The 24,757-nt window shown below is 39.2% G+C and overlaps 1 protein-coding gene across 1 annotated transcript; it reads left to right on the top strand.

Moving 5' to 3' along the window:
- The first annotated feature begins 253 nt into the window (after positions 1-253).
- Positions 254-23,799, top strand: LOC100754177 (cytochrome P450 2C19-like). The gene is made up of 9 exons (XM_027407423.2): positions 254-421; positions 2,069-2,231; positions 2,474-2,623; positions 5,335-5,495; positions 7,705-7,881; positions 9,610-9,751; positions 10,925-11,112; positions 17,371-17,512; positions 23,618-23,799. The coding sequence occupies exons 1-9, from the start codon at positions 254-256 to the stop codon at positions 23,797-23,799; spliced, it is 1,473 nt and encodes a 490-aa protein (XP_027263224.1).
- The last annotated feature ends 958 nt before the right edge of the window (positions 23,800-24,757 follow it).

The following is a 24,757-nucleotide window of genomic DNA, read 5'->3' as shown; positions in this document are numbered from 1 at the left end:
CAAAGTTAAAGGCTTCAGTCCAACAAAATGAAAACACGGTCCTCCATAGTAGGACCTGAAAATGAAAGAAAACAAAGCTAAGAGACTTTTTGCTGTGATTGCCAAGTGGGCACAAAGTCCACTGGGAGGAGATTAAATGTTGTACTTGGTTGGTCTGTTTTGGATCAGGGACTCACATGTGTATTAGCAGACTTCATTATGTAAGCTTCATGTGGTAAGCATGCATTCATGTCAGTAAGAAGAGAGGGCAGCTATGGTTCTAGGTGTGTTTCTGGGACTTGTTCTCTCATGTCTGCTTCTCCTTTCACTATGGAGGCAGAGCTCTCAGAGAAGAAAGCTTCCTCCTGGCCCCACTCCTCTCCCAATCATTGGAAATATTCTTCAGGTGGATCTTAAGAACATCAGCAAATCACTGAGGGATGTAAGTACATGTTTGGTTTTTTGAAAGGGAGGCAGATGGACCATTGTTTAAGTGAGACATGGCTGGGCATGCCCTGTGTAATACATGATTGGAAGTTTGTTTGCTGAACTTTGAGATGCCAGCTGCATTTCCCATCATGCCATTGTCAGAAATCATAGATGTGCATAGGGGAATGTTAGTGGGTGTTTGGTAGTGTGGCAGAGTTGTAAACTTTTGTTGTTTTTCTTTGCACAACTTTGATTTTTTTTAATGGAATTTCTCTGTGTAGCTGTGGCTGCCCTGCAACTCACTCTGTAGATCATGCTGGCCTCGGACTCAGATCTGCCTGCCTCTGCCTCCTGAGTACTGGGATAAAGGTGTGCATCACCACCACCTGGCACAGTTGTTCTTAATAGTTGTTTGCTGTGATTTTAGGCTGAAGATAAGCAAGAAAAGTGATTATTATGGAAATTTCCTTCACATATCTTAGCCATGCATTTTATTTAGATTGGCTGAACAAATAGAACTTCTGTGAAGAATCAACCTCTATATGGTGCCCAGGAAATAGTTAGGGGTCTGAGCAACACAAGAACAAGCAGTCAGTCAGGGCCCAATAGTTGGTTTTAGAACTTTGGACACACCTCCTTTCTGGGGACAAGAAGGCTGTTTGAAGAATTTGTTTTTCTAGGAAATGCTGGTGTCCTGGCATTCTATGTAGAGCTTGTTTGTAATTGTAATAGCCTGAAAACTAGGTTAGACAATAGAATGGTCTTGAAATCATTTGAAAGTCACTTGTGCTAATCATAGAGCTTCTTAATCAGGATTTCTGTGAAAAAAAATGTTAAAATAGCATTAGATGTCCGGTAAGGGAAAACTATTCCTATAGTCTAGGTGGAGATCTAACATTCCAAGCATCTCAAATCGTGACTCAATTCATTTATGCTTGTTAATCATCTGGTTAATAGACTGCACCTCAGGAAGGCTGATTCACCTTGTCTGCCATGTGGTTGCTTGCCCACTCTGTGTCTAACTCAAAAGCTTGGCTTTCAATGTCTTCTCTGCTGCCTGGAGGTTTTTTTTTTTTTTTTTTTTTTTTTTTTTCTCACCAGCCCTGTGGCTTTTCTTTTAAATGCTAATAAAATTGTTCTCAGTTTTCTTCAGGGTATGCTCTTGAATTCATTTATTAACAGTTCTCAATTTATCAAATTGAGAACTCTGAGAGGGGATCACCCTTTTCTATGACAAGACCCTTGTAGATGATGTTGGTATATTGACCTGAGGATTAATTTCAAGCTGAGATAGGCAGATGATAAATTGCCCAAGTATCAAGCACTGAATAGATAGATGTTCAAATTTTGGTTCTCTGAGGCAATAGACAATAACATGGAATTTTCTGCCTGTTTTGTTTCTTTTGTAAACCAGAATAAATGCTAAATATGTTGATTTTATGATTAACTGAAACTGATGACCAAGTACTTGATCATTGTAGCCAAACTGAGAGCTCTAACCATTATGATATTTATGTATAAAATTACAAAATCTTGAATCATTTTGTGATAAGAAAAATATACATTTATAATAACAATCATTACATTTGAGCATACTATATAAAAAAATCATACTGACCCCTTTTGCTACATTAAAAAAAATCACCATTTAATTTTTCAGCTTTCAAAAGTCTATGGTCCTGTGTTCACTTTGTACCTGGGCAGCAAGCCTGCTGTGGTGTTGCATGGGTATGAAGTTGTGAAGGAAGCTTTGATAGACCATGGAGAAGAGTTTTCTGGAAGAGGAAGCCTCCCAGCGGTTGACAAAATTAAGAAAGGCCTTGGTAAGTGTGCATGTACCTGTGTGCCCACATGCCTGTGTGTCCTTATGCCTCTGGGTACATGCTCTTCTGTATTCATGTGCCTGTGTGTCCATGTACGTATATTGGGCTGTGGTGGTAGGACTAAGTGGATGGAAGGCAGTCTTGCTCAGATCCAGCTTGGCCTTCTGTGTGGCAGTCACTCATCAGCCCCTCCCTTCTTCTATCTGGGATCTCCCAATAACTTCGGCTCTCTGATTGTTTAGGAATTATTTTTAGCAATGGAAAGAACTGGAAAGAGACAAGACGCTTCTCACTCATGACTCTGAGGAACTTTGGGATGGGGAAGAGAAGCATTGAGGAGCGTGTTCAAGAGGAAGCTCGCTGTCTCGTAGAGGAGCTGAGGAAAACCAACGGTGGGTATCACCTCACGTCGTCAATCTTGACAGACCCTGTCTTCTATAATGAGGCCTTTTCCTGGCTTTCTTCCTTAGTTGTCCTGAGATTCCACAAGGAGGACAGGTGATTTGTAGCAAAGAGTAGAGTTTGTGTATCCATGACTTTTATAAATAAGTATGATTGTATCATTTTTGCAGATTCCAACCCACAATTTTATTTGGAAACTAACTTTTTAGTTTTCAAATGAGAATATGAATATAGTTGTTATTCAATATAGGCTTTCAGTTCTCTTGCTGATGAACTGAGGAGTGTTTACCTTTAGCATAATTGCGTGTCATTTTTGCAGTTAATTTTACTAGAGAACACTCGGCATTTAACATGGTGGCAATGATCATACCATACTCTTATGGAGCTAGGATTATGTCCATTTAACTATGTCCATTTATCTAGGAGAGTCCTCTAACTGACTATCTTGGAGAACAGACATACCTCAGTGTTTCATACAGGTCTAGTATTAAGTTTTTACAAATATGTTGCTATGTAATGTTTCTAATTACTAGGTTATATCTTAAAAATTATTAATTTGTGTCCAGTACAGTAATACAATCCATATAAAACAAAAATATTTTTAGTAGCTGGGCTACTAGTAGCTTTTAATCCCAGTATTTGGGAGGCAGGGGCAGGAGGATTTCTGTGACTTTGAGGCCAGCCTGGTCTACTGAGCAAGTTCTAGGACAGTCAAAACTACACAGAGAAACCAAAAAAATATTTCTTGTTATCTAATTCTTCATTGATTTATACTTTTGAATAAATATATACAATTACACGATGAAATTAAACATCTCTTTTTTGTAGTAAATTTTTAATATAAATGTTTATTTAAATTAAAAACAATCTTACTTTACATACCAATCTCAGTTCCCCTTCCCTCCCATCCTCCCATGCCCCCACCAACTCCCCATCCCACCCACCACCCACTCCTCAGGGAATGTGAGGCCTCCCATGGGGAATCATCAAAGTCTGTCACATCATTTGGGGCAGGACCTAGGCCATCCCCCATGTATTTAGGCTGAGAGAATATCCCTCCATAAGGAATGGGCTCCCAAAGTCCATTGGTGCACTATGGATAAATATTGGTTCCACTGCCAGAGGCCCCAACTAACACCCACATTAGGTCCTCTGCTGTTTCCTCAGCTGTCAGACTGGGGTCCCTGAGCTCCCACTTGCTCAGGTCAGCTGTTTCTGTGGGTTTCCCCAGCATGGTCTTGACCCCTTTGCTCATCATTCCTCCCTCTGTACAACTGGATTCCAGGAGTCGGCTCAATGCTTAGCTGTGGGTCTCTGCTTCCACTTCCATCAGCTATTTGATGAAGGCTCTAGGATGGCATTTAAGGCAGTCATCAATCTCATTGTAGGGGAAGGACATTTAAGGTAGCGTCTCAGCTGGGAGGTGGTGGCACATGCCTTCAATCTCAGTATTTGGGAGGTACAGGCAGGCAGATCTCTGTGAGTTTGAGGCCAGCCTGGTCTACAGAGTGAGTTCCAGGGCAGGTTTTTACAGCTATAGAGAGAAACCCTGTCTTAAAAACCAAACTAAACCAAACAGAAAACTACAAAGTAAGGTAGCCTCTCCACTATTGCTTAGATTCTTAGCTGGGGTCACCCTTGTGGATCCCTGGATATTTCCCTAGTGCCAGGTTTCTCTTTAAACCTATAATGGCTCCCTCTATGAAGGTATCTCTCAAAGCAAACATTTTTAAACGATGTATATAGCTAGATTTTTCTACTATGTCATCTTTGTTTTTTCATATCCTCCTATTTATTCTACTTTGGGATGAAATTTATGGCAGTAATTTTCTCTTCATACTACTAAGTAAGCAAACCTTTAATAGTGCTTGTCACAGTAAATTTGATTATCAGCATATCTTCTGTGTGACCATGTTTTTTTAATTAAATGAAAATGGAATAAGAAATTAGGTCTCCTTCTGAATTGCACACATAACTCACACTCACATCCCACAATCATGTACATATTCATGTTTCCTAAATCTATCTCTGTCTCCTTTCATATGATACAATATTTCCAGATCACCCAGAATGGTACTATGGTTAAAAGAATTTGCAATTCCCAAGGGTTGTTTCTTTGAGCTAAATGTTCTTACCTTAACTTTACTCACAGAAATCCATCTTGTGTTTAATTTTCACTTGGAAAATTTCCCATCTCGGATAGCATCAGCGGGTTTTCCTTTCCAGGTTAGCTTTTCCATACACAACCTCTGTCTTTGTAGTGGTGTTTCATTCAACTACTTGTTATGTATCAAAGCTTTTTGGTATCCATCATTTTTTCTTTCCCTTCGTTTTTTAGCACTGTTTTGTCAAGAGGCTTTACAACTGGTAAGTCTTCTCTGGAGGCTTGAATTATTAAAGTTTTAAAAAGTCTTTTTTCCCCCATTTCAAACAAAACAATAAATAATTAGGGTGAAAAGCCAATCAAAAAGGCACTGGATGAAAACTGGATGTATGCAAATCTGTTATTCAGCTAGTTAACTAGATCATGAACTCAACTAGTACACATGGAATAATGACTTATAGGCAATGTGTAGGTATGATTAAAATGTTTTAACTTCCTTTATTTATTAACAGATACATTTTTATACATATATACACACATATATTTACATGCACATCTATACTTAATACAATTTTACAATTGCTCCCAACTCTTCAGGTGCACCATGCGATCCCACCTTCATCCTGGGCTGTGCTCCCTGCAATGTCATCTGCTCCATTATTTTCCAGAATCGTTTTAATTATAAAGATCAGGATTTTCTTAACTTGATCAACATTTTAAATGAAAATGCCAATATTTTGAGTTCCCCTTGGATGCAGGTGAGTCCATGTTCCTTTCTGTCACAAAAACAAAACAAAGCAAAACATCAAGAACATCAGGAAAATGAAACCACTTGGAGATAATTGTTTCCTGAAACCTCCACAGTTCTCTAATGACCATGCAGGGAAGTAAATTTGTGGACACCACAGTGATACTCAGAGAGTTGCTGGTGAACATTTAAGAAAGATGCCTGAACCCTTAATTTTGAATCCAGAAAAATGAAGGCTAAGATATGGGGCTTACTCTTTTAGTCCTGCAGACTCTGTGTCCATTAATTTTTCTATTAAATCCCAAGTCACTTTCTCTACAGATCATTATGATCAAATATTCAGAAGATGCTCACATGACTGTGGACATCTATTTCATTGTTTAACCTTCTGTTAGCCACAGGCTTCTTTAGCAATACTCTCATAAAAAATTTACCTAAATGTTACAATTCATTAAGAGAATATTGTCTTTGCAGTGGGAGAATGTTTGGGGTCATTGAAACTACCTGGCTGTAGCAGGCTTTCTTCGATTGCCAGCTCCCAAATCATGACATGATGATATAATATTAGTTATGAATGCTCAGCCTTATCTTCTGCTCATTTCTTGCTAGCCCTACTCTTGAACTTAGCCAAAAGGCCGAGAAGTGATCTTGCTAGCTCTTATAACTTTATCTGCATCAATGTTTTGCCTTGGGGCTTTTTTACCTTTCTTTCATTCTGTATGTCCTACTTTTCTGCTTCCACTGTGTCTGTGTTTCTGGCAGCTGCCCGGCTGGCCCCAGTGGTCTCTCTTTTTTCCTCTCTCAGTCTTTTCTTTTTTTCTTGTGCCTAGATTCCTCCTCCTACTTATTCTCTTTGCCTACCAGACCTTCCTATTCCCTACTGCCTAGCTATTGACAATTTAGCTTTTTATTAGACCAACCAGGTGCTTTAGACAGGAAAGGTGAAACAAATGCAACACATCTTTACATCAATAAACAAATAACCATCAATAAACTCCATTACATAGCTAAAGTAACACAAACAAATGTATCTTTACATAGTTAAAGTAATACTATGTAACAAAAGCAAATGTATCTTTACATAGCTAAAGTAATACTATGTAACACAAACAAATGTATCTTTACATAGTTAAAGTAATACTACACAATATCAGGCACCATGAAATGTGGTAGCAGTGTTTGATAAAGGGTTGACATCCTAACTGACAAAATAGCTGGGATGGGAGTGACAAAAAATTGGCTGAGTGGTATCTAGATCTCATCAAATTTCCTCTGGGCCAATTTGGCATGCTTTACAATATGCCTAAATGATATTTATGTGAGAAATCACCCAAATAGTTTTGTGCAGACTTTTCTTGAGACTCACATTTCTAAGTTTCTTATTCTGTGTTTGAAGGTAGTTGTAGAAATCAATTAGTAGGGACTATGTTTCAATCAGCATACCCCATGTCCCTCAATGTCCGTTGCAGTCTATAAAATGTAAATCACATTAACTTAGGTCATCCTTAGTCCAAGGTTAAAGTGAACTGGTAATGTAGAAATGAATGAATTGATATAAAATACACATATGTAATAAAGATCATATAAGAGCTTAAGAAGTGAATTATTATATTTTACCCCATCTTCATGAAAGACTCCCATAGACATTTCTACAAGCAAAGAGAATTGCTATATACCTGTGATAAAAAATCACCCACCGTCAGGACCAGGCTGGTGAATCCCACAGAAACAGCTGGCCTGAACAAAGGGGAGCACATGGACCCCAGACTGCTGTCTGGGAGGCCAGCACGGGACTGATTCAGACCCCTGAAAGTGGATGTCAACAAGGAGGCCTCAGCACTCTATGGGGCCTCTGGTAGTGGATCAGTATTTTTCCCTGGTGTAAGAAGGGACTTTGAGAGCCCATCCCACATGGGGGAGGGCCTAACCGGCCCAGGATGATGTTATGGAATTTGGGGAGGCCCCATGGAGATCCTTACCTTTCCTGGGGAGCAGAGGGAGGAGGGAGTGGGAGGCTGGGGGGTTGGGAGGAGAGGAGGGAGAAGGAGAAGGGACATGTGAAGCAAGCTTGTTCCTAATTTGAACTAATAAAAAAAATCACCCATCAAAATGAATAGCATATGTTATTTATTCTATATTTCTGCTTTCTACCAAAATATCCTGACATGATACACATGTCTACATTACATGTTTTAAAAATAATTTATCATTACTTGTAGGTTTGCAATAATTTTCCTGTTATCACTGATTATCTACCAGGGAGCCATGCTAAATTACTTAAAAATTTCACATTCTTAAAACATTATTGTTTGGAAAAAGTTAAAGAACACCAAGAATCACTGGATATTAATAATCCTCGGGACTTCATTGATTGTTTCCTGATCAAAATGGAGCAGGTAAAGTATTTATCTAACTTTGAATGCTTTGAATCCCATGAAGTGTTTTTGCTTTAAAAATAATTTATTATTATGACTTTAGGTGTATTGGTATTTTGCCTACATGTGTGTCTGTGTACCACATGTGTGCCTAGCATTCACAGAGGGCAGAAGAGAACATTGAGTTACAGATGGTTGTGAGCCTCCATGTAAGTGCTGGGAATCAAACCTGCCTCTTCTGGAAGTGTGGTCACTACTCTTAACTGAGTAGCCATTTCTTTAGCCCTTGTCTCTGTTATTATAGAGATGCTTGCATGATCAGACCTATAATATTTGGCAAGCACTTTGAGTGTCTAACTTTGGGCATGAATTTAGACTTAGAATCCCAGATAACATAAACTTAAAGTGTTAAATAATTGGACTACATCGACTGTGTGTGTTTTATTTTTATGTATATGGTGTCTTTCTGGCATGTATATCTGTTTACCATGCATGTTCAGTGCCTGCAGAGGTTAGAAAAGGGTATCAGATCCCCTGGAACTGGAGTTAAAACCGGTTATTAGCCACAATGTGGGAACTGAACCCTAGTCCTCTGTAAGTGCAACGAGTGCTCTTAATCACTGAGGCACCTCTGTGGCCCTCAATCTTAGATTTTAGAAAGAGAAAACTCTAACTGAAGAGAAACAGAATTCACAAAGCAGGTGAAGTGCAAAGACTCCTTAAAAAATTAGAAAAACAAAGTATCCAGCATAGTGTGAAGAGGGTGTCATCTTTGCAGGCAGTCTATGAAACATGGCAAGTAGTTTAAGCTAGCCAGATTTCCTATATGTTGCACAGATTGAATGAACTCTTAAAAATATTTTCAGTTTTTGGGTGATGGCACATGCCTGCCATCTGAGCATAGAGGAGGCAGAGGCAGGGAGATTTCTGTGATTTCAAATCCAGCCTTGTCTACAGATCAAGTCCTAAGGTAGCTGGGACTTCACTCCCAGGGAGACCCTGTTTCAAAACAAAAATATTTGCAGTAGTGGACAGGTAAACAAATTTCAAGTAAACTGTAAGAGGTAGGATATGGTGTGTGGGTGGAAATGGTTAGCAGGAAAAAAAAAAGCACCTTAACTGAATGTAACTTCAAGTGAGTTTGAGGTTGGTGTCTATCAGACCTATTAGGAATAAAGTATTTCATTACTGAACTATTTGTTGAAAGGTCACATACTTCTCTTGAATTTCCTTGACATCTGTGTCAAAAAAGTAAGATTCTTTTTGTGAGTTCTCAATTCTGCTGCCCTGAGCTGTGCCCTATGCTATCTGTAAACTCTTATTCTTACTCATGCAGTATACTTACCCCAGGAGAGGCAGGGTCTTCCACTTTTCTTCACCATATTTACAGTTGGCGCCATTGTCTTCATGGCTGGCCTCCACATTACATGCCATCAGCTTTTTCTCTTCGTTCTTTTGTGTGTTTTGAGTAAAGAAGAGAAAATAGGAAATGGAGCAGCTATTCTTTTGTTTATGTACCTTTGGGAACATGGTACATTGCATGATTCATCTGGCTAAAGAGTTTCATGAAAGGAGATATTTTCCAGGCAAGGAGCTGGATGTAGGATGTGAAAATGAGTTGGGGGTGGGCGTCTGCCTGTTTTTCAAGCTCCTCTGTCAGGTTAAATTTGTTACATGTAAGTTATCTTTTCACTGTGATAAGTACGCTGGCAAATAACTTGTTAGAAAACACAGTCAAACTATTCCTAGGAAAAACACAACTCAAACGTCGAGTGCACTTACGATAACTTTGCAGTCACCACATCTGATCTGTTTGCTGCTGGGACAGAGACGACAAGCACAACACTGAGGTACTCTTTGCTGCTCCTGCTCAAGCACCCAGAAGTCACAGGTAAGGACACAGGTGGGAAGCAAGTGAGTATCAGAAAGGAATCTTGGTTGTTTCAGAGAAGCCTCTGCTTTTAACCTTTTGTGCCTCTAACTGTACTCTGTGAAGTGGGTTGTCTCAAGGCACGCAGAGGAGGGTGCTTCTGAAGTGAAGACAGTATGGCAGTAACGTAACCAATAGAGCACTGTCCCAGAGTGTGGGCTTCATCGGAGGCTAGTGTGTCAGCACAAGGTGTAAGAGGAAAAGGTACTCTGGGGGAGAAAGAAGACTCAGTTGTTAAAAAGATGCCCTACTCTAGGAGAGGACACTGGCGTTTGGTTCCTATTACCAATGCTTCTCAGTTCACAACCATCTGAAACTCCAGCTGCCGTCAATCAAATTTCCATGTCTGGCCTCCCCGGCTTCCTGCACTCATGTGCAAATTCCCCCACAAGACATAAACATACACTCACTTAAAAATATAAAATCAATATTAAAAAATTAAATTGACAATTTTCTCTTCTTAATTTTGGCTCATCTTTCTCCTTCAACCATTGTATGTATTCTTCACAGAGTGAACCACTATAGACTACACACCTCTATACATTATCAGCTTCATAGAAAATTCTGGACAAGTGTCTGTTATAATGAAAAATTAAGTTATTGACTCAAGAACTACTGAAACTTTCATGGTGTCTTGATTTGACTGATAAAGTTTTGTGATGCTTTAAGGAGAGGAGGTAGCTTGATCTTGATTATTCCTGTACTTTCTTCCCCTATATTACCAACAATCCCCCCTAAGTTCAGTTGGGTACACACATGTACATACATTGTACACACACACACACACACACACACACACACACACACACACACACAACATTGATGACAGACTTGCCCAACATGGCAGGTATGACTGTTCCCAATACACAGAGGTAAACACTGAGGTTCCAAACTTCAAATATAGCAGAGCTGGTAGCAACAGAGCTTCAAAACTAAGGCCGACCTCCCTTTTCCAGGAGGAACAAGGAAGCACCCAGTATCCTGTGTTTTTGGAAGCCTCACCGTGTTGTCTGGCACATGGACATAGCCAGACTGCTTTAAATAATTATTGACCCCAAAGATTGGGCTTTGCAATTTCAGTTGTGACCAGTGTGCCATTTCCCTCTTCTGTCATTTTTCTCTATGTTGAACCAGCCAAAGTCCAGGAAGAGATTGACCATGTGATTGGTAGAAACAGAAGCCCCTGCATGCAGGACAGGACTCACATGCCCTACACTGATGCTGTGTTGCATGAGATTCAGAGATACATTGACCTCGTTCCTACCAGCCTGCCCCATGCAACGACCTCTGAAATTAAGTTCAGAAATTATCTCATTCCCAAGGTAAGCTCCCTTTTTCTACATACCTTAACACTACGTACCTTCTTCTAGCATACCTTAATCTTGATCTCAATTCACAGTGTGATTGATTCCAGTTTTCTTCTCACACAAGATCAGAGAAGTCTAAACACCTCACATCTGGCAGCTGGGTGTTGTGCTGTTTCTTTTAAGAGCCTATAAATCTTTAGAACATGTCTCTGAATGTGGCACTGTATGTCTTTCCAATTTGCTCTTCTTTAAAAATAATTCCTAGCCACTCTTAGCCTAGGTTTTAAAAAGATTATTCAGAGAAATCCAGTTTGCCAATCTTAGGAGTCTTTATCAGGGTGACAAGGAGTGTATAGGGGTATTTGGAAGAAACAGCACATTGCCCCATTAACTCTTTCAATTCAGATATTTGTATTCCCATTGTAATTTAGCTTTGTTTTATATTCTCAATTATGTTTTGTTTTTTTCAGTGCAGTGGCTCCTAAGTATTTTACTAAGTATTTCCTGGGAAGTAAATAATTTTGTTGCTTTTGAGTTTATCATTCCTTTTCCATTTCTCTGCACTTGCTTCTTGAGCATGCACTTGATTTTATCATGTGATGACCTTGTATCTAGTAACCTTGACAAAGTGACTACTCATTACCAATGACTTTATATCTAGGTTCATTTGCAAGTTTGAGATGCCTTTTACTGCCAGGTGAATTAACATATTAACCTATCTTATATTCCTTAATTCTTATATTCCTAATTTCTAATAACAACATTGCAAAGACTAGAATTTCCAGGAGAGAGCTGAGTTGAACGCAGTTGGTGCTAGACACATGTTTTTCATTTCTACTATGTAGACAGATGTTGAAGCTTAATATTCCATTTCTGAGAATGATGCTTTAAGTAATTTTTAGTGGATTATCAAATAAGGAAAATTTCTCTGTTCTCTAACCTATATAGGAGTTTCTTGGTGAACATTTCCAGAATTTTATCAAATTCATTTACTTTATCCATATGTGACTGTATTTATTCAATATTTTTCTCACAAATGTCCATATTTTACTTTTACACACAGTTGGATTTTCTCTGATGTATGCTATTCATGGCTCCTCTTTCTACTGCTTAGAGAATTTGTTGTATTGTTTTTATTCATCAGTATTTTGTTTGATTATTTTTAAATATGGGGATGATGCTTTTCCAGGAAGTGGTGTAAACCCTTCCATGAAAAGCATCTGTTTGTATTGCCTTCCTCACTCTTCTTGTGATCACTTAGTCATACCCTTGCAATTTTGAGCAACACTTAGTAAAATACAAATGTTCTGTTTGAAAACACAACAACATTTCAGAGGATGTTTATCTTCTTCCAGAAAGAGTTCCTTTTCCACTAGGAAGTCAGAATTAAGTAACACCTTTGACAATGACTCAGAATTGATATAAATAGAAGTGGTGGTTAACTCTAGGCATTAACTGGCCTTCTGATGTTCTTTTGTCCTTCAAGTACCAAGAATAATCCAATCCAATGCTCACAGCTTTGTAAAGCTTGCTAACACACTTTCACCATTTATCTAGACATTCTGGTTATAAAGTTATGAGCTATATTTTCCATGTAAATCCTGGTCTCTTTGTTCCAATAATGTTTTCTAACATGGTTTCTGAATATATATGTACTCTTTTCATGTGAAGTCAGGACATTTCTTGTTAAGGATGCAATAAAACAGAATTATATTGTTACCAGGAACTGAGTACTGAAGTTGGTAAGGCTGCAATTACTAGTGCTATCCCATGAAAAATAAGGAATTGGTAACTTTTACAATAGATTTGACATAAAGGTTAGGGCTTCAATCAGCTCTCAGCTCTCCTTTCATCAAAAGGCATAAACAGCAGTAAACATGTTTTTCTTGACTGGGAACTGAGAGTAATATTAAGGAAAGTAATATTTATCCACCATGAGTCAATAGAAAACAGATTGAGGAAACAATGGAGTTTCCAACATCCCCCACTGATAACACCAGCTTTCAGGATCTGATAGACAAAAGTCTAGGGATCTCCCAAATTGAAATCCGTTGGTGGTTCATTCTGTATTGTTGCCTTTGAGTACAAAAAGGAAAAGAAAAAGAAAAAGGAAAAGAAAAAGAAAAAAGTCCTTGTAAATAACCTGTTCATGCTTTTCAGGTGTAAGACTAGAAGGGAAATGATAAACATTTTGTAGGTAATTCTACCATGTTCAAACAAGGTAAATGACATAATCTTCTGTAGACTAAAGTCACTGATTTCAGAGGAGAAAACTAAGAGATGATTTAAGAAACATTTACTTTAACTGGCTGTATTTCAGAATTTCTCAGCCACAAGGATTCTGTTGTGTGTCTACAGTTTGCTATTGAAATAGGAAAGCAGTTACCAGCAGCTTGTAAACTCTGTCTATAATGGTTATGACTACTGGCAATGGAAACAGAGATTTAAACTCTATAGATTTTGAGATATGAAAAATATTTTTTAAAATTTCTTTTCGATTAAACATCCTCAGATCTTGAGCTAGTCAAAGGAGGTAGAAGGCTGAATTTGCACAACGAATATTTGTCTATACCTGGAATGACTGTCTTATTCTGTTAGACTGTCTATTCTATTAGAATGACTGAATATTCTATTAGAATATTCCATACTTACTTAAAGCATATCTGTACATTTTATCCTATCTGAGGTAGGGTTACCAACTTCCGTATAAACTTCAAAAAAGCTTAAAAAGGGATTTTAGCAGCAAAAGAACAGAGACAAGCACGACTTCTTGGTAGCAGCATTTTCTCGGGTGATCTCTGTTTGCTAGAGACAAGCAGAGACTTGAGTGGTTTCCTTAGGACAGGTTTCCTGACTCATCCTAACGGGGGGGGGGGAACGCAGGGCCTCTTTTTAGGAGGCCTGGATAGCTCAGCAGGTAGAGTTTGAGACTTTTGATGTGGGTTCATGCCCCACACAGCTGGCAGTGGCAGTGACCAGCTGGCGGCATGCTCCTTGGAAGACAGTGGCTAAGAAAGCTACCACTTTAATTTTGGTGGTGTCATTTAACAGTTAAAAGACTGCGTGGCCATAAAAAGGTAAAGATTTACAATAAAGACTGATTCAGTTGAAGAAAAACCTCTAAAGGTTTACAGTGTGTTTAAAAATATATGTAGGCTTGTGTGAGAAAAAAATAACAGGAAATAGAGTAGCTGGGTGTGATGGCACATGCCTTTAATCCCAGCACTCAGGAGGCAGAGGCAAGGAGATCTCTGTGGCTTTAAGGCCGGGTGTTGGTGGCACATGCCTTTAATTCCACCACTCCAAAAGCAGAGGCAGGCAGATTTCCACAGAGAAACCCTGTCTCAGGAAAAAAGAAACAAAAGGAAGTAAAAATAGAGTAATAGAAAAGCTTTGTAAAGATGGAAAATACACAGAGAGTTTGAAAACTATATGTCATATTGCTGTCTTTAAATTGTTTGATTGCCAAGGAAAGAGTTATTATTGCTAAAATACATTTGATTATAAATGCTGCTGAAAAATCCAACTTATACATTTTAAAAATGCTTTGACTTCAAAATTTAAGTTTAATGACAGACTATTTGGGAAAAGATTTCTTGCTTATGTTTTCACAGAAAGTGATAAGCTGTGGGTTCCTTCCAGACTACCATGGTTCAATGAAGCAAGACCCCCTGAAGCAGTGTCCTAGGTGATCCAGCATCTAAGACAGCTAGCACAAGGCAGCCTTGCAGACCACTCCAGCCAGGATCTCTGTGTTTTATCATGATCCCTATGGTATAGACATCGCCCCCAACCAGCAGGAAGCAGTTTGGAATGAACGGCGCCCAAATTCCCAAATATTGTTTATAAATGTTTGTTTTCATTTAAATGGGGTTGGTTATAAATGGTAATGATCATAGTCAATCTCTCTTTTTTTTTTAAAGGGGGAATAGGATATGGAGATGATTACTTTAGATTGGTATAGATTTTCATTTATTGATACAACTTTAAGGTCAATTTTGTGATATGTATATCTTTCCTCTTGTTTGGTTATTGTCTTTATACATATCTTTTAAAATGATATGCATAATTAAATAAGATTATATAGTCACCTATAATAGTCAAAAAGAAACCTTTGCTGGGTATATTAGTCTGGGCTGGCATCTGTGTTCTCTTAGTGTTGGTATAATATCTATCCAGGACTTTCTGGCTTTCAGAGTTTCCATGGATAAGTCAGGTGTAATTCTGATATATTTGCCTTTATATGTTACTTGACCTTTTTCCTTAGTTGCTCTTAATATTCTTTCTTTATTCTGTATGTTTGGAGTTTTCATTATTATGTGGCAAGGGGACTTTTTTTGAGGTCTACTCTATTTGCTGTTCTGTAAGCTTCTTGTACCTTCATTGGCAGGTTTTTCTTTAGGTTGGGAAAGTTTTCTTCTGTTATTTTGTTGAATATATTTTCTGCACCTTTGAGGTGGGTTTCTTCACCTTTTTCTATACCTATTCTTAGGTTTGGTCTTTTCACGGTGTCCCACAATTCTTGGATATTTTGTGCTAGGAATTTGTTGGACTTAAGATTTTCTTTGGACGATGAATCTATTTCTCCTAGTGTATCTTCAACACTGGAGATTCTCTCTTCCATATCTTGTGTTCTGTTGGTTATGCTTGTATCTGCAGTTCCTGATCATTTACTCAGCTTTTCTATTTCCAGCATTCCCTCAGTTTGTGTTTTCTTTATTGTTTCTATTTCAGTTTTCAGGACTTGAACTGTTTCTTTCATCTATTTGATTGCTTTTTTGTTGGCTTTCTTAAAGAGATTTGTTGATCTCTTGTATTTTTGGTTTGTTTTTTCTTCCATTTTTCTAAGGTATTTTCCTCATATCCTCTTTAAGGGCCTCTATCATTTTCATGAAGTTGTTTCTAAGTCCTTCTCTTCTGCTTCATCTGCTTTGGGATGTTCAGGTCTTGCTGGTGTAGAGTCCCTGGCCTCCAGTGGTGTCCTATTGGTCTTTCTGTTGTTAAATGTGTTTTTATATTGTCTTCTTCCCATGCCTTCTTCTAGAGGGTGCAGGAGGAGTCTCTTCCTCTCCTGGTGAGTACGGGACCAAAGTTCCCTTCTGGAGGGTGCAATCAGGTCCAATACTCTGATGGCTCTCTTCTTCCTAGTTCCATGGGCAGAGAAAGGGACCAGGATGCTTTCTGGCAGTCTCTGGCTGGGCTGGTCGCTGCTGGGATGGCATCTGCAGTGTGCAGTCTCCAGACCTCCAGTGGCTCAGAGCAGAGCATTGGAAGGCACATCAGAAATAGCTGTTTTCAGTTTTTATACTTCTAAACTGATGGTCCTGACCTGAAACACAAAATGATTCTATTTCTATATTGTCATCCTTTTATTTTTCAAGTTGCTCTAAATGTAATAAAACCTCCATATTTTTAATTAAGTCAAGCTTGCCAGTGAAAGCACTGAATAATGTTTTTATTACTTTAGGGTCCTGTTATTCCAGAAGACAATTTTAAACTATACCAGACATGCATATGAAACCTTCCTATGATGTTTTCTATACAAAAACAAACTTCCAAGTGAAGCATGCAAAAACAGCAGTGGTGAAGGAGAGCAGGTAGTGATAGAAACCAGTGTTAACAGGGCAAGGGTAGACACACATCCAACTGAACAGTTAATACAGATGTTATTCTGGCTACATTGATAACCAGGTTCCTCTTTGTCTTTCTCTAGAAGGAACAGGTTAAAAAACAGGCTTTTCTTAATCCTAATTATAAGGGTCTTTTTGAGGTGAAGTGTCCATTCTCCTTGGGCACTGTTCTTGGCAGCCTTTTTTTTTTTTATTTAGGTGTAATATGTCCAACCTCTTTCACCTGTCTGAACCATGCTTCTGGTAGTTAACATTATCATAAAAGGATCCTTCCTGGGCCAGTTCCAACTTATCTTCCTTTCAGACGTAAAAAAAAAGAATCAAAAAGATGTATTTATTGTTTTCTTAAAAAGAAACCAGTGCTAAACTTGTTGATAATGAAAACAGAATCAGAAATGTTGGGACCAAATATCCCACTATTTAGTACTTCAAATGCTATTAGAAGACACTGAATCAAGATCACTGCCCCTGGACTTCAGCTGCTTATTCCATGTTTGTTACAGGATCTTTCTGGTTATCAATCAGCTCTTGTTTGGTAATAGTTTCCTTATCTCTAGGTCAAAACCTTAAAACTATGTGATACCAGTTGTTCCTTTTTAGTTCCATACCTTTTATGAAACTTGTCTATGTCTCTTATTTCTAGGGTACCACTGTAATAACATCACTGACATCTGTGCTGAATGATGACAAAGAATTCCCCAACCCAGAAAGGTTTGATCCTGGTCACTTTCTGGATGAGAATGGCAAGTTTAAGAAAAGTGACTACTTTTTTCCTTTCTCAGCAGGTAATAATTTCTTTTCAGTGCCACAAGGCATCCCTTGAAGCTTACATTGTGTTTTCTCTTGGGACTGTAGACAAACTCTTTAGACATGATCAGATCACTACTCCCAATGCCCATGCCCTTTCTCTGAGACAAAGCATTATTGTTGATGAGCCACATTAGTAGGACTTTAGAATATTCACCCATCCTTTCTAAATTCACAAATCTACCTCACAGTGTGGTTGGATTGTGGTCTAGATATATCACAAAGCAACTGTTGAAGTCTTTCTAGACAGTAAGATATATTGCCCTTCTCTGAGGAAGGCAACTAAGTCTATGACACAATTCAGTGTCTTCTCTGTGATGGTTCTCAGCTCATGACTTCTAGGGAGATGCAAGTTTCCCCAAGTACAGAATGAAAGCATCATACTCAGGAAGGGTAGGAGAAAGGCAGACAGCTTATTATACTTCCAAAGGAATGTGTTGTGATTGGGAAACACAAGCTGCCAGTGGAAGTTATGGGGAATAATTTGCTCGTCTCTTACTTATTTTGCCCTACTGCAAAATATGAGATGGTGAAGACAACATGGTAATCCAGAGAACACATGTGAGATGCCTGAAAAGGCAATGAGCAAAGGAGAATAGGTGAGGTACTGTATTGTAAGGAGGCAATGAAAAGCAACAGTGGGACTTTTCCTTCTTGTGTCAGAAAAATCTTCCATATAACTCTTCCTAGAATGGCAAGGTGCACTGGATTGTTCACAGAACACTCTTCTCTAATCATGACCCAGTGTGTAAACTCTTCGATTTCTACACCTGATGTGTGCTAAATTTCCAACCATGGAACATCCCTTGTTGATACTGTGACTTTGAATGCCTGCTTTTTATCTCTTACTATAGACACCATGATGACAAAGACCAAAACTTCTCTTTAAGAATGCATATTTTGGCACAATTGTGAAAAAAATCTTAGAAAATCGTTTTTTCCAGAATTTTTTGCAGAGGGTGATATTTTATTTATTTTGAAGATAAGAAAGAAAATTATATTTGGCTACATCCTGGGTGTAGTATAGGCATTTAACCAATAAAATTACAAAATTTGAACACTTATGGTCCTTGGATATCACTGGAGCTGACAGTAGAGGCTTTGAAGGCTGGAAGAAAAGCTTGTAAAACTCAGACTTGGAATAGAAAGATAAACAATGTGGATGTCTCTAATTCTAAGGATGGTAACATACATTATAAAAGGACAGCTCTTATGTGGGATGGCAATACTTAATTCGGTGCTTTTAATGAAGTCAATATTCACTATTTTTGTTAGTTTTTTATTAATTTTTAAAAATTTAAAGAAAAAACAATCTTGTTTTACACACCAATCCCAGTTCTCTCTCCCTCCCATCCTCACACTCCCCCCACCATCTCCCCATCCCACATCCTATCTACTCCTCAGAGACGGTGAGGCTTCCCATAGAGGATCATCAAAGTGTGTCACATCATTTGGGCCAGGACTGAGTTCTTCCCCTCTGTATCAAGGCTGAAAGAGTATCCCTCCATAGTTAATGGGCTCCCAAAAACCAGGAAGATGTTATGGGCTTAAGGTGAAATCTGACACTAGGGAAATTCCCAGGAATCCACAAGGATGACCCAACTAAGAATCTAAGCAATAGTGGAGAGGCTAACTTAAATGCTGTTCCCCTATAATAAGATTGATGACTACCTTAAACGCCATCCTAGAGCCTTCCTCCAGTAGCTGATGGAAACAGAAGCAGAGACTCACAGCTAAGCACTGAGCTGAACTCCTGGAATTCAGTTGTACAAAGGGAGGATTGATGAGCAAAGGGATCAGTACTTTATTTTTATAAATATGATTAATTATACAAATTAATGAGTTTCATGTTGACTCAGATCTTGGCCTGAAGTTTTCTAGTAGATGTTCCAAGGATCTGGCATATTCAATTATCCTTCACTTTCCAGCTCCATGCTGGGGTTCATTGGAGTCTCTTTTTAGGGAGATATTGTCACATAATATCACAAATCATGCCTGGTTTGAACAGGTTTCTGGACTCTTTGGCCATGTTTTCACTTTCATCTCTCTCTCTCTCTCTCTCTCTCTCTCTCTCTCTCTCTCACTTTTATCAATTCTTTTTGTGTATTTCACATCATGCATTTTGATCCCACTTATCTTCTCCCCTTGCATCTGTCCTTGCAACCTTCCCCCAAACAAAACCAAATTTAAAAGACAAACAAAAAACCCAAACAAAACTCAGAACCAAGACCAAAAAAACAAACAAAAATAATCTTGTGGAAGCTGTTGTATGACCCATTGGTCTGGTTGGAGGGCTCTGGTTTCTGTTATACCCACCGATCATGGGCTTTCATGGGACTCCTCTTGGATATCTGGTTGTTATCTGGTGTCATGGAGATCCTGCTGTTTTGGATCTGTAGGTTTGTCCCTTTCTCCAACAGTTCACAGATGGGTGGATGTTGGGGTGGGCCAACTCATAGTCCTGGTAGGAGCCTTAGTGGTAGCTAGGTTAGTCAGTTCCCTAGCTTTCCCTCATTGTCCCTACCAAGATGAGCTGTACAGTGTTGCCTTGGCTAGTTCACCCAAATGCAGCTTATAGTAAGGAGCAGGGCCAGTTCTCCTGATCTTGGGTGCTCAGGTCTGGGAAGCAGAGGCTGCTTTTTCCCACACTGCAGCTGGTGAAGATCAGGGCTAGTTCTCCTACCTTGTGATGCCAGGGCCAGCTCTCTCACCTGCTGCAGGTGGTAACGGGTATGGGGAAGGACATCTTTCTCTCATCCATGCCACCCCATGGTAGATGGGGAGGGCAGGGTCAACTTTCCTGCTCTCATGCCCTCAGGGATATCACACCTGTGTCCCTCACCACAGAGTCAACTCTAGTGTGCTTCCCAGGTGAGGTGCAGGCCTGGGAATGGGTTCATCTTTCCCGGGTTATGTGGGGGAAGAGGGAGGTGAGTTCTCCTCTGAGGGGTAGAACCAGCCATCCAAAGGCCAGTGAAGGGTTCCAATGATCCCAGAGCTAACACTGGCCATGGAGACCCCCACTTTCTGGCATCATTCATGTCTACCAAACGAGTACCAGACAGGTCATAATGTCAGGTTCTTCCTAGAGTTCCCTGTGGATCAAGAATATAGTGACTTCTGACTTTAGACTTCATAGAAACATTTCCCTAGACTATCGCTTTGGAGCTGGCAATTCTTGTGGTGGCATTCTCAGTTCTGATTTTCTCCTTTCAAATGAATTTGCATTTTTATGAATTAGAGCCCTAAATGGGTTGGGTGCTGTCCTCAGGCAGATCATAAGGTGACTTTTTAATGTCACTAGTCTCTTCCACAGCCACAGAAGCATTGTCCGTACCCTTTTTGTCTGCTTTGTTAGACTCCCTGGTGCTCCTGTTCCCCATGTTTTCTCCCACTGTGGACCTTGATAAGAAGTGTAATCAGTAACCATGATGAAGCCTAAATGCTATCCTGTCTTGAAGATTCTTCCACCAAGCAAACTAGTTTATTGCAAATAACCCAACCTCATGCAATTCTTAGAGCACAGATGCTCAGCTCAAATGTGACATGAATGGCTTTAGGCCATTTCTAACAGAGTTCTCGAAACTTCCAACAGGATAGCATATTGAACTCTGCCTAATGGACATCACTAACCTACAGTTACAGACTCTTCCATGTTCCTCCCACAAGGCAATTCCTAAGAAGCATGTGCTGAGATTTATCATAGAAATAGACCTACTTCTCCATATCAGTTTTCTGTACAAGTTAATTTTCTTGTTCTTACAACCAAATATTTGTCAAGAACCAACTTAAAGGCTTGCATTTGGAAAGAATATAGTGTGTTAGAGTAGAGAAAGCATGGTATTAGGTGTCTTCCTTGAGGTTGGAGAGTACAGCCAAGACCCCTCACATTCTCCCATCATGATGGAACAGGAAGAAGGGAGCAGGTGAGAAGTGGGGGCAGACTATAAAACTTGAAGGAATACATCTAGCCACTGATCTTCATTGAGGCCTCACTCCTTAAGGGCCCATTAGCACTGTAGAACAGTATTAGCAACTGGGAACCAACCATTCGATCTTATTTTTTAAATAGATGGGCTCCTGAAGTTTGTACAGAGAAATCTGGAACTAGGAAATTGTACAGAGTATCAAAAGGATGGCCCCAACTAAGAATCTAAGCAATAGTTGAGAGGCTACCTTAAATGCCCTTCCCCTACAATGAGAATGATTACTACCTTAAATGCCATCCTAGAGCCTTCATCTAGTAGCCGATGGAAGCAACAGCAGAGATCCACAGCTAATCACTTAGCTAAACTCCTGGAATCCAGTTTCAGAGAGGGAGGAGTAGTGAACAAAGGGGTCAGTCCCAATTTTCTTTAGAGGCTATTTCATATTCATATTGAAACCACGACAAGGTTTATGTCAAAGAAAGACTCTCTCTAAGCAACTATCTCGGGTGGCCACTGGCTACCCAGTCCCAGTGGAGGGGTATCTATGGGGACTCTGCTTGATTATATCAGATTTCTTAACTTCAAGAGTAGTTTAATTCCTATGATGAGAACTTGTCTGTTATGATAAATCTTTTTGCCAAAAGCCGCCTGAGCCCCACCATCACGTGTGAGCTTTACGCAAGCCGCCCGCCCGAGTTATGCCCAAATGAATACACAGAAACTTGTATTAGGTTCAAAGCTGCTTGGCCAATGACTAGGATTCCTCATCTGTTAGCTCAGTCTTAATTATCATAAATCTATATATTTTATAAGACTTATCTTATCGGATGCCTTATTGGCATCCCTCCTTGCCGGTGGTTCACATCCTGCCGCTGGAGGAGGCGAACGGGATAAAGGACCTACTTCCTGTTTCCTCGCTTAGATATGAGTCTCCTTGCCGTGTCACTTCCTGCCTGGATCATCACTTCTCTACTACATTTCCCAGAATCCTCTTTGACTCCTAGTCCTTGCTTGCCATTGGCCAAACAGTATTTTATTCAGCAATTAATAAGATAAACATACAAAGAAGTACATTCCCCATCACTTGTCTGTTAAGATAGTTGTGGGCTAGAGTGTTTACTGTGAGACACATGAGGGATTTTGATAGAGTTTTCTGATCATGAAGGCTGCTGGCCATCTGTTTAAGATATTTTGTATGGTGCAGTTTTCAGTACAAAGCTATGTCTCTTTTTCTTTCACCTTTATCACTTTGAGGCAGGAATTTCTTCCTTATTCAGGTGTTGGTCCTGGGAGCAGTGGCACTCTGCTTATATTTCTTTTATTCTCTGTATTTTCTGAAGTACTCAGCTTTCCTTCACACCATCACTTCCCATGCCCCACCAAGTTCACAGTTACTCATGTTTTCCATCCCGTGGATGAGACTTGTAGTATTCAGTGTTGCTCCTCCACCATCTTGAAATTATTATCTAAATATTTTAAAGTTATATTTTTCTAATATTAAATATGGAGAACAGTCTCCACCTTTTCTTAATTTATCCACTCAGTGGTTCATTTCTCCATCCCTCTAATTATTTATCAAATAATTATGATTCCATCTAGGGCTACAGGGAAGGATTTGATGTCTTTGCCAACTTAAAGGATTAAAAAGCACAAAAGACATAGTGACAGCATCCAACCAAATTTTATTGAAAGGGGAAACCCACACACACCATACAGCAGAACACAGAAAGAAACCAACTCCCTGCATGGGGAGGGGAACCTGAGTTGGTTTCCAAGTCAGCTTGAAGGGTCTGGGTTCTTATATGTTTGGAGCATGGGATGGATTATCTTTCTCTAAACCAGAATAGGCTGGTTTAGGACACAGTGGAGGATTGAATAACTTGTACAAAGACAGGAAAGCTAAGTAATAGTTCTACCAAAGAGGCATGTTGGCAGGAGATTTGAAAGTCTACCCTAACAGTTTCACAAATGGGTAAGAGCCTGCCAATTCTTTGTCTTGGAAGAGAAGAACTCAGAAGTCCACCTTCTTAAGTGGAAGTAGATTCATCTACCTAGGATCTCTTTACTTTATTTGCCTGCTTCCTGGGGAAATGTCTGAGTATGAAAGTCCTTGATTGAGATGTATTCTTTAGATATTCTCTTTCTTATTTGCAGGAAAACGGATTTGTGTAGGAGAGGGCCTGGCCCGAATGGAGCTATTTTTATTCCTGACCACCATTTTGCAGAACTTTCATCTGGAATCTCCAGTTGACCCAAAAGACCTTGATACCACCCCAGTTGTCAGTGGTCTTATTGCTGTGCCACCCAAGTTCCAGATTTGCTTCATCCCAGTCTGAATGAACAACATGTGCTTCTTTCTACAGCCTCTTCCTCGGGGGCACGATTGATCTCTTCTGTTAGGCATGTCTCTCTGGCCTCCCATCTCACATTGCCTCATCTCCTTAAGATCCAGGGAATTTATATCTTCCATTCTGGACAATTTTCAGGGTCACACCCAAACACATCTGCAATTTCCTATGCTGTCCAATGATTTATTGTCTCTAGCATTGCTAACTCTTATCTAATGGCAAACTATTAATATATTTTACTGTAAAGCTAAAACTGAAAAATTATTGTAATGTGAGATAAAATTCAGCATCACTTAGTCCTTGTGTGTTTTAAATAAAAGCATGATACTTCTGGTCAGTTTGTGAAGTTTACTTCTCTTTTTTGATATGGTCTCATGGTATCCAGGCTGGACTCAGACTCTATGCAGCTGAATAAGACCTTAAATTTCACATCATTCTGCTTCTGCCTGCCACATTCTGGGATTCCATGCATGTTCCATCACACCCTGATTACCTGTCCTTCTTTTGTTTATAAAGCAGGTAAAAATGGATTAAGACAATGTTCCAAGGTGCCTTTGTTTCTTCATCATGCTATGTACTGAGTAAGAGCAAGCAATGGAGGCTCTTCAGCTCGGTGTCACCAATAATTACTTCAGGTTTGAATCCAGATTAAGAAAATTTTTGTTCAAAAGGGAAATATAAGGTCAAACATTAGGAGGATTCCGCATTGATATGACTCCTTTCCCTTTGCTAACGTTACCATGAACATGGCACTTGGGAATGCCTTTTATGAAAAATACTTCTTTGGTGAAACCACAAAATCATTAAGACATTTAAAAATTTCTTCCTGAATCTTGGATCCATTTATTTTATATAAAAGAACTTGGGGGTTGTGCTTCTACATGATTAACTTGAATTTATTCAGATACATTCATAAACAATCTTATGAATGACTTAAAATTTTATT

This window comes from Cricetulus griseus, chromosome 3 (genome assembly GCF_003668045.3).
Source record: "Cricetulus griseus strain 17A/GY chromosome 3, alternate assembly CriGri-PICRH-1.0, whole genome shotgun sequence".
NCBI lineage: Eukaryota > Metazoa > Chordata > Mammalia > Rodentia > Cricetidae > Cricetulus > Cricetulus griseus.
The sequence above is the reverse complement of the archived record's forward strand: the minus strand, read 5'-3'. Positions and strand labels throughout refer to the sequence as shown.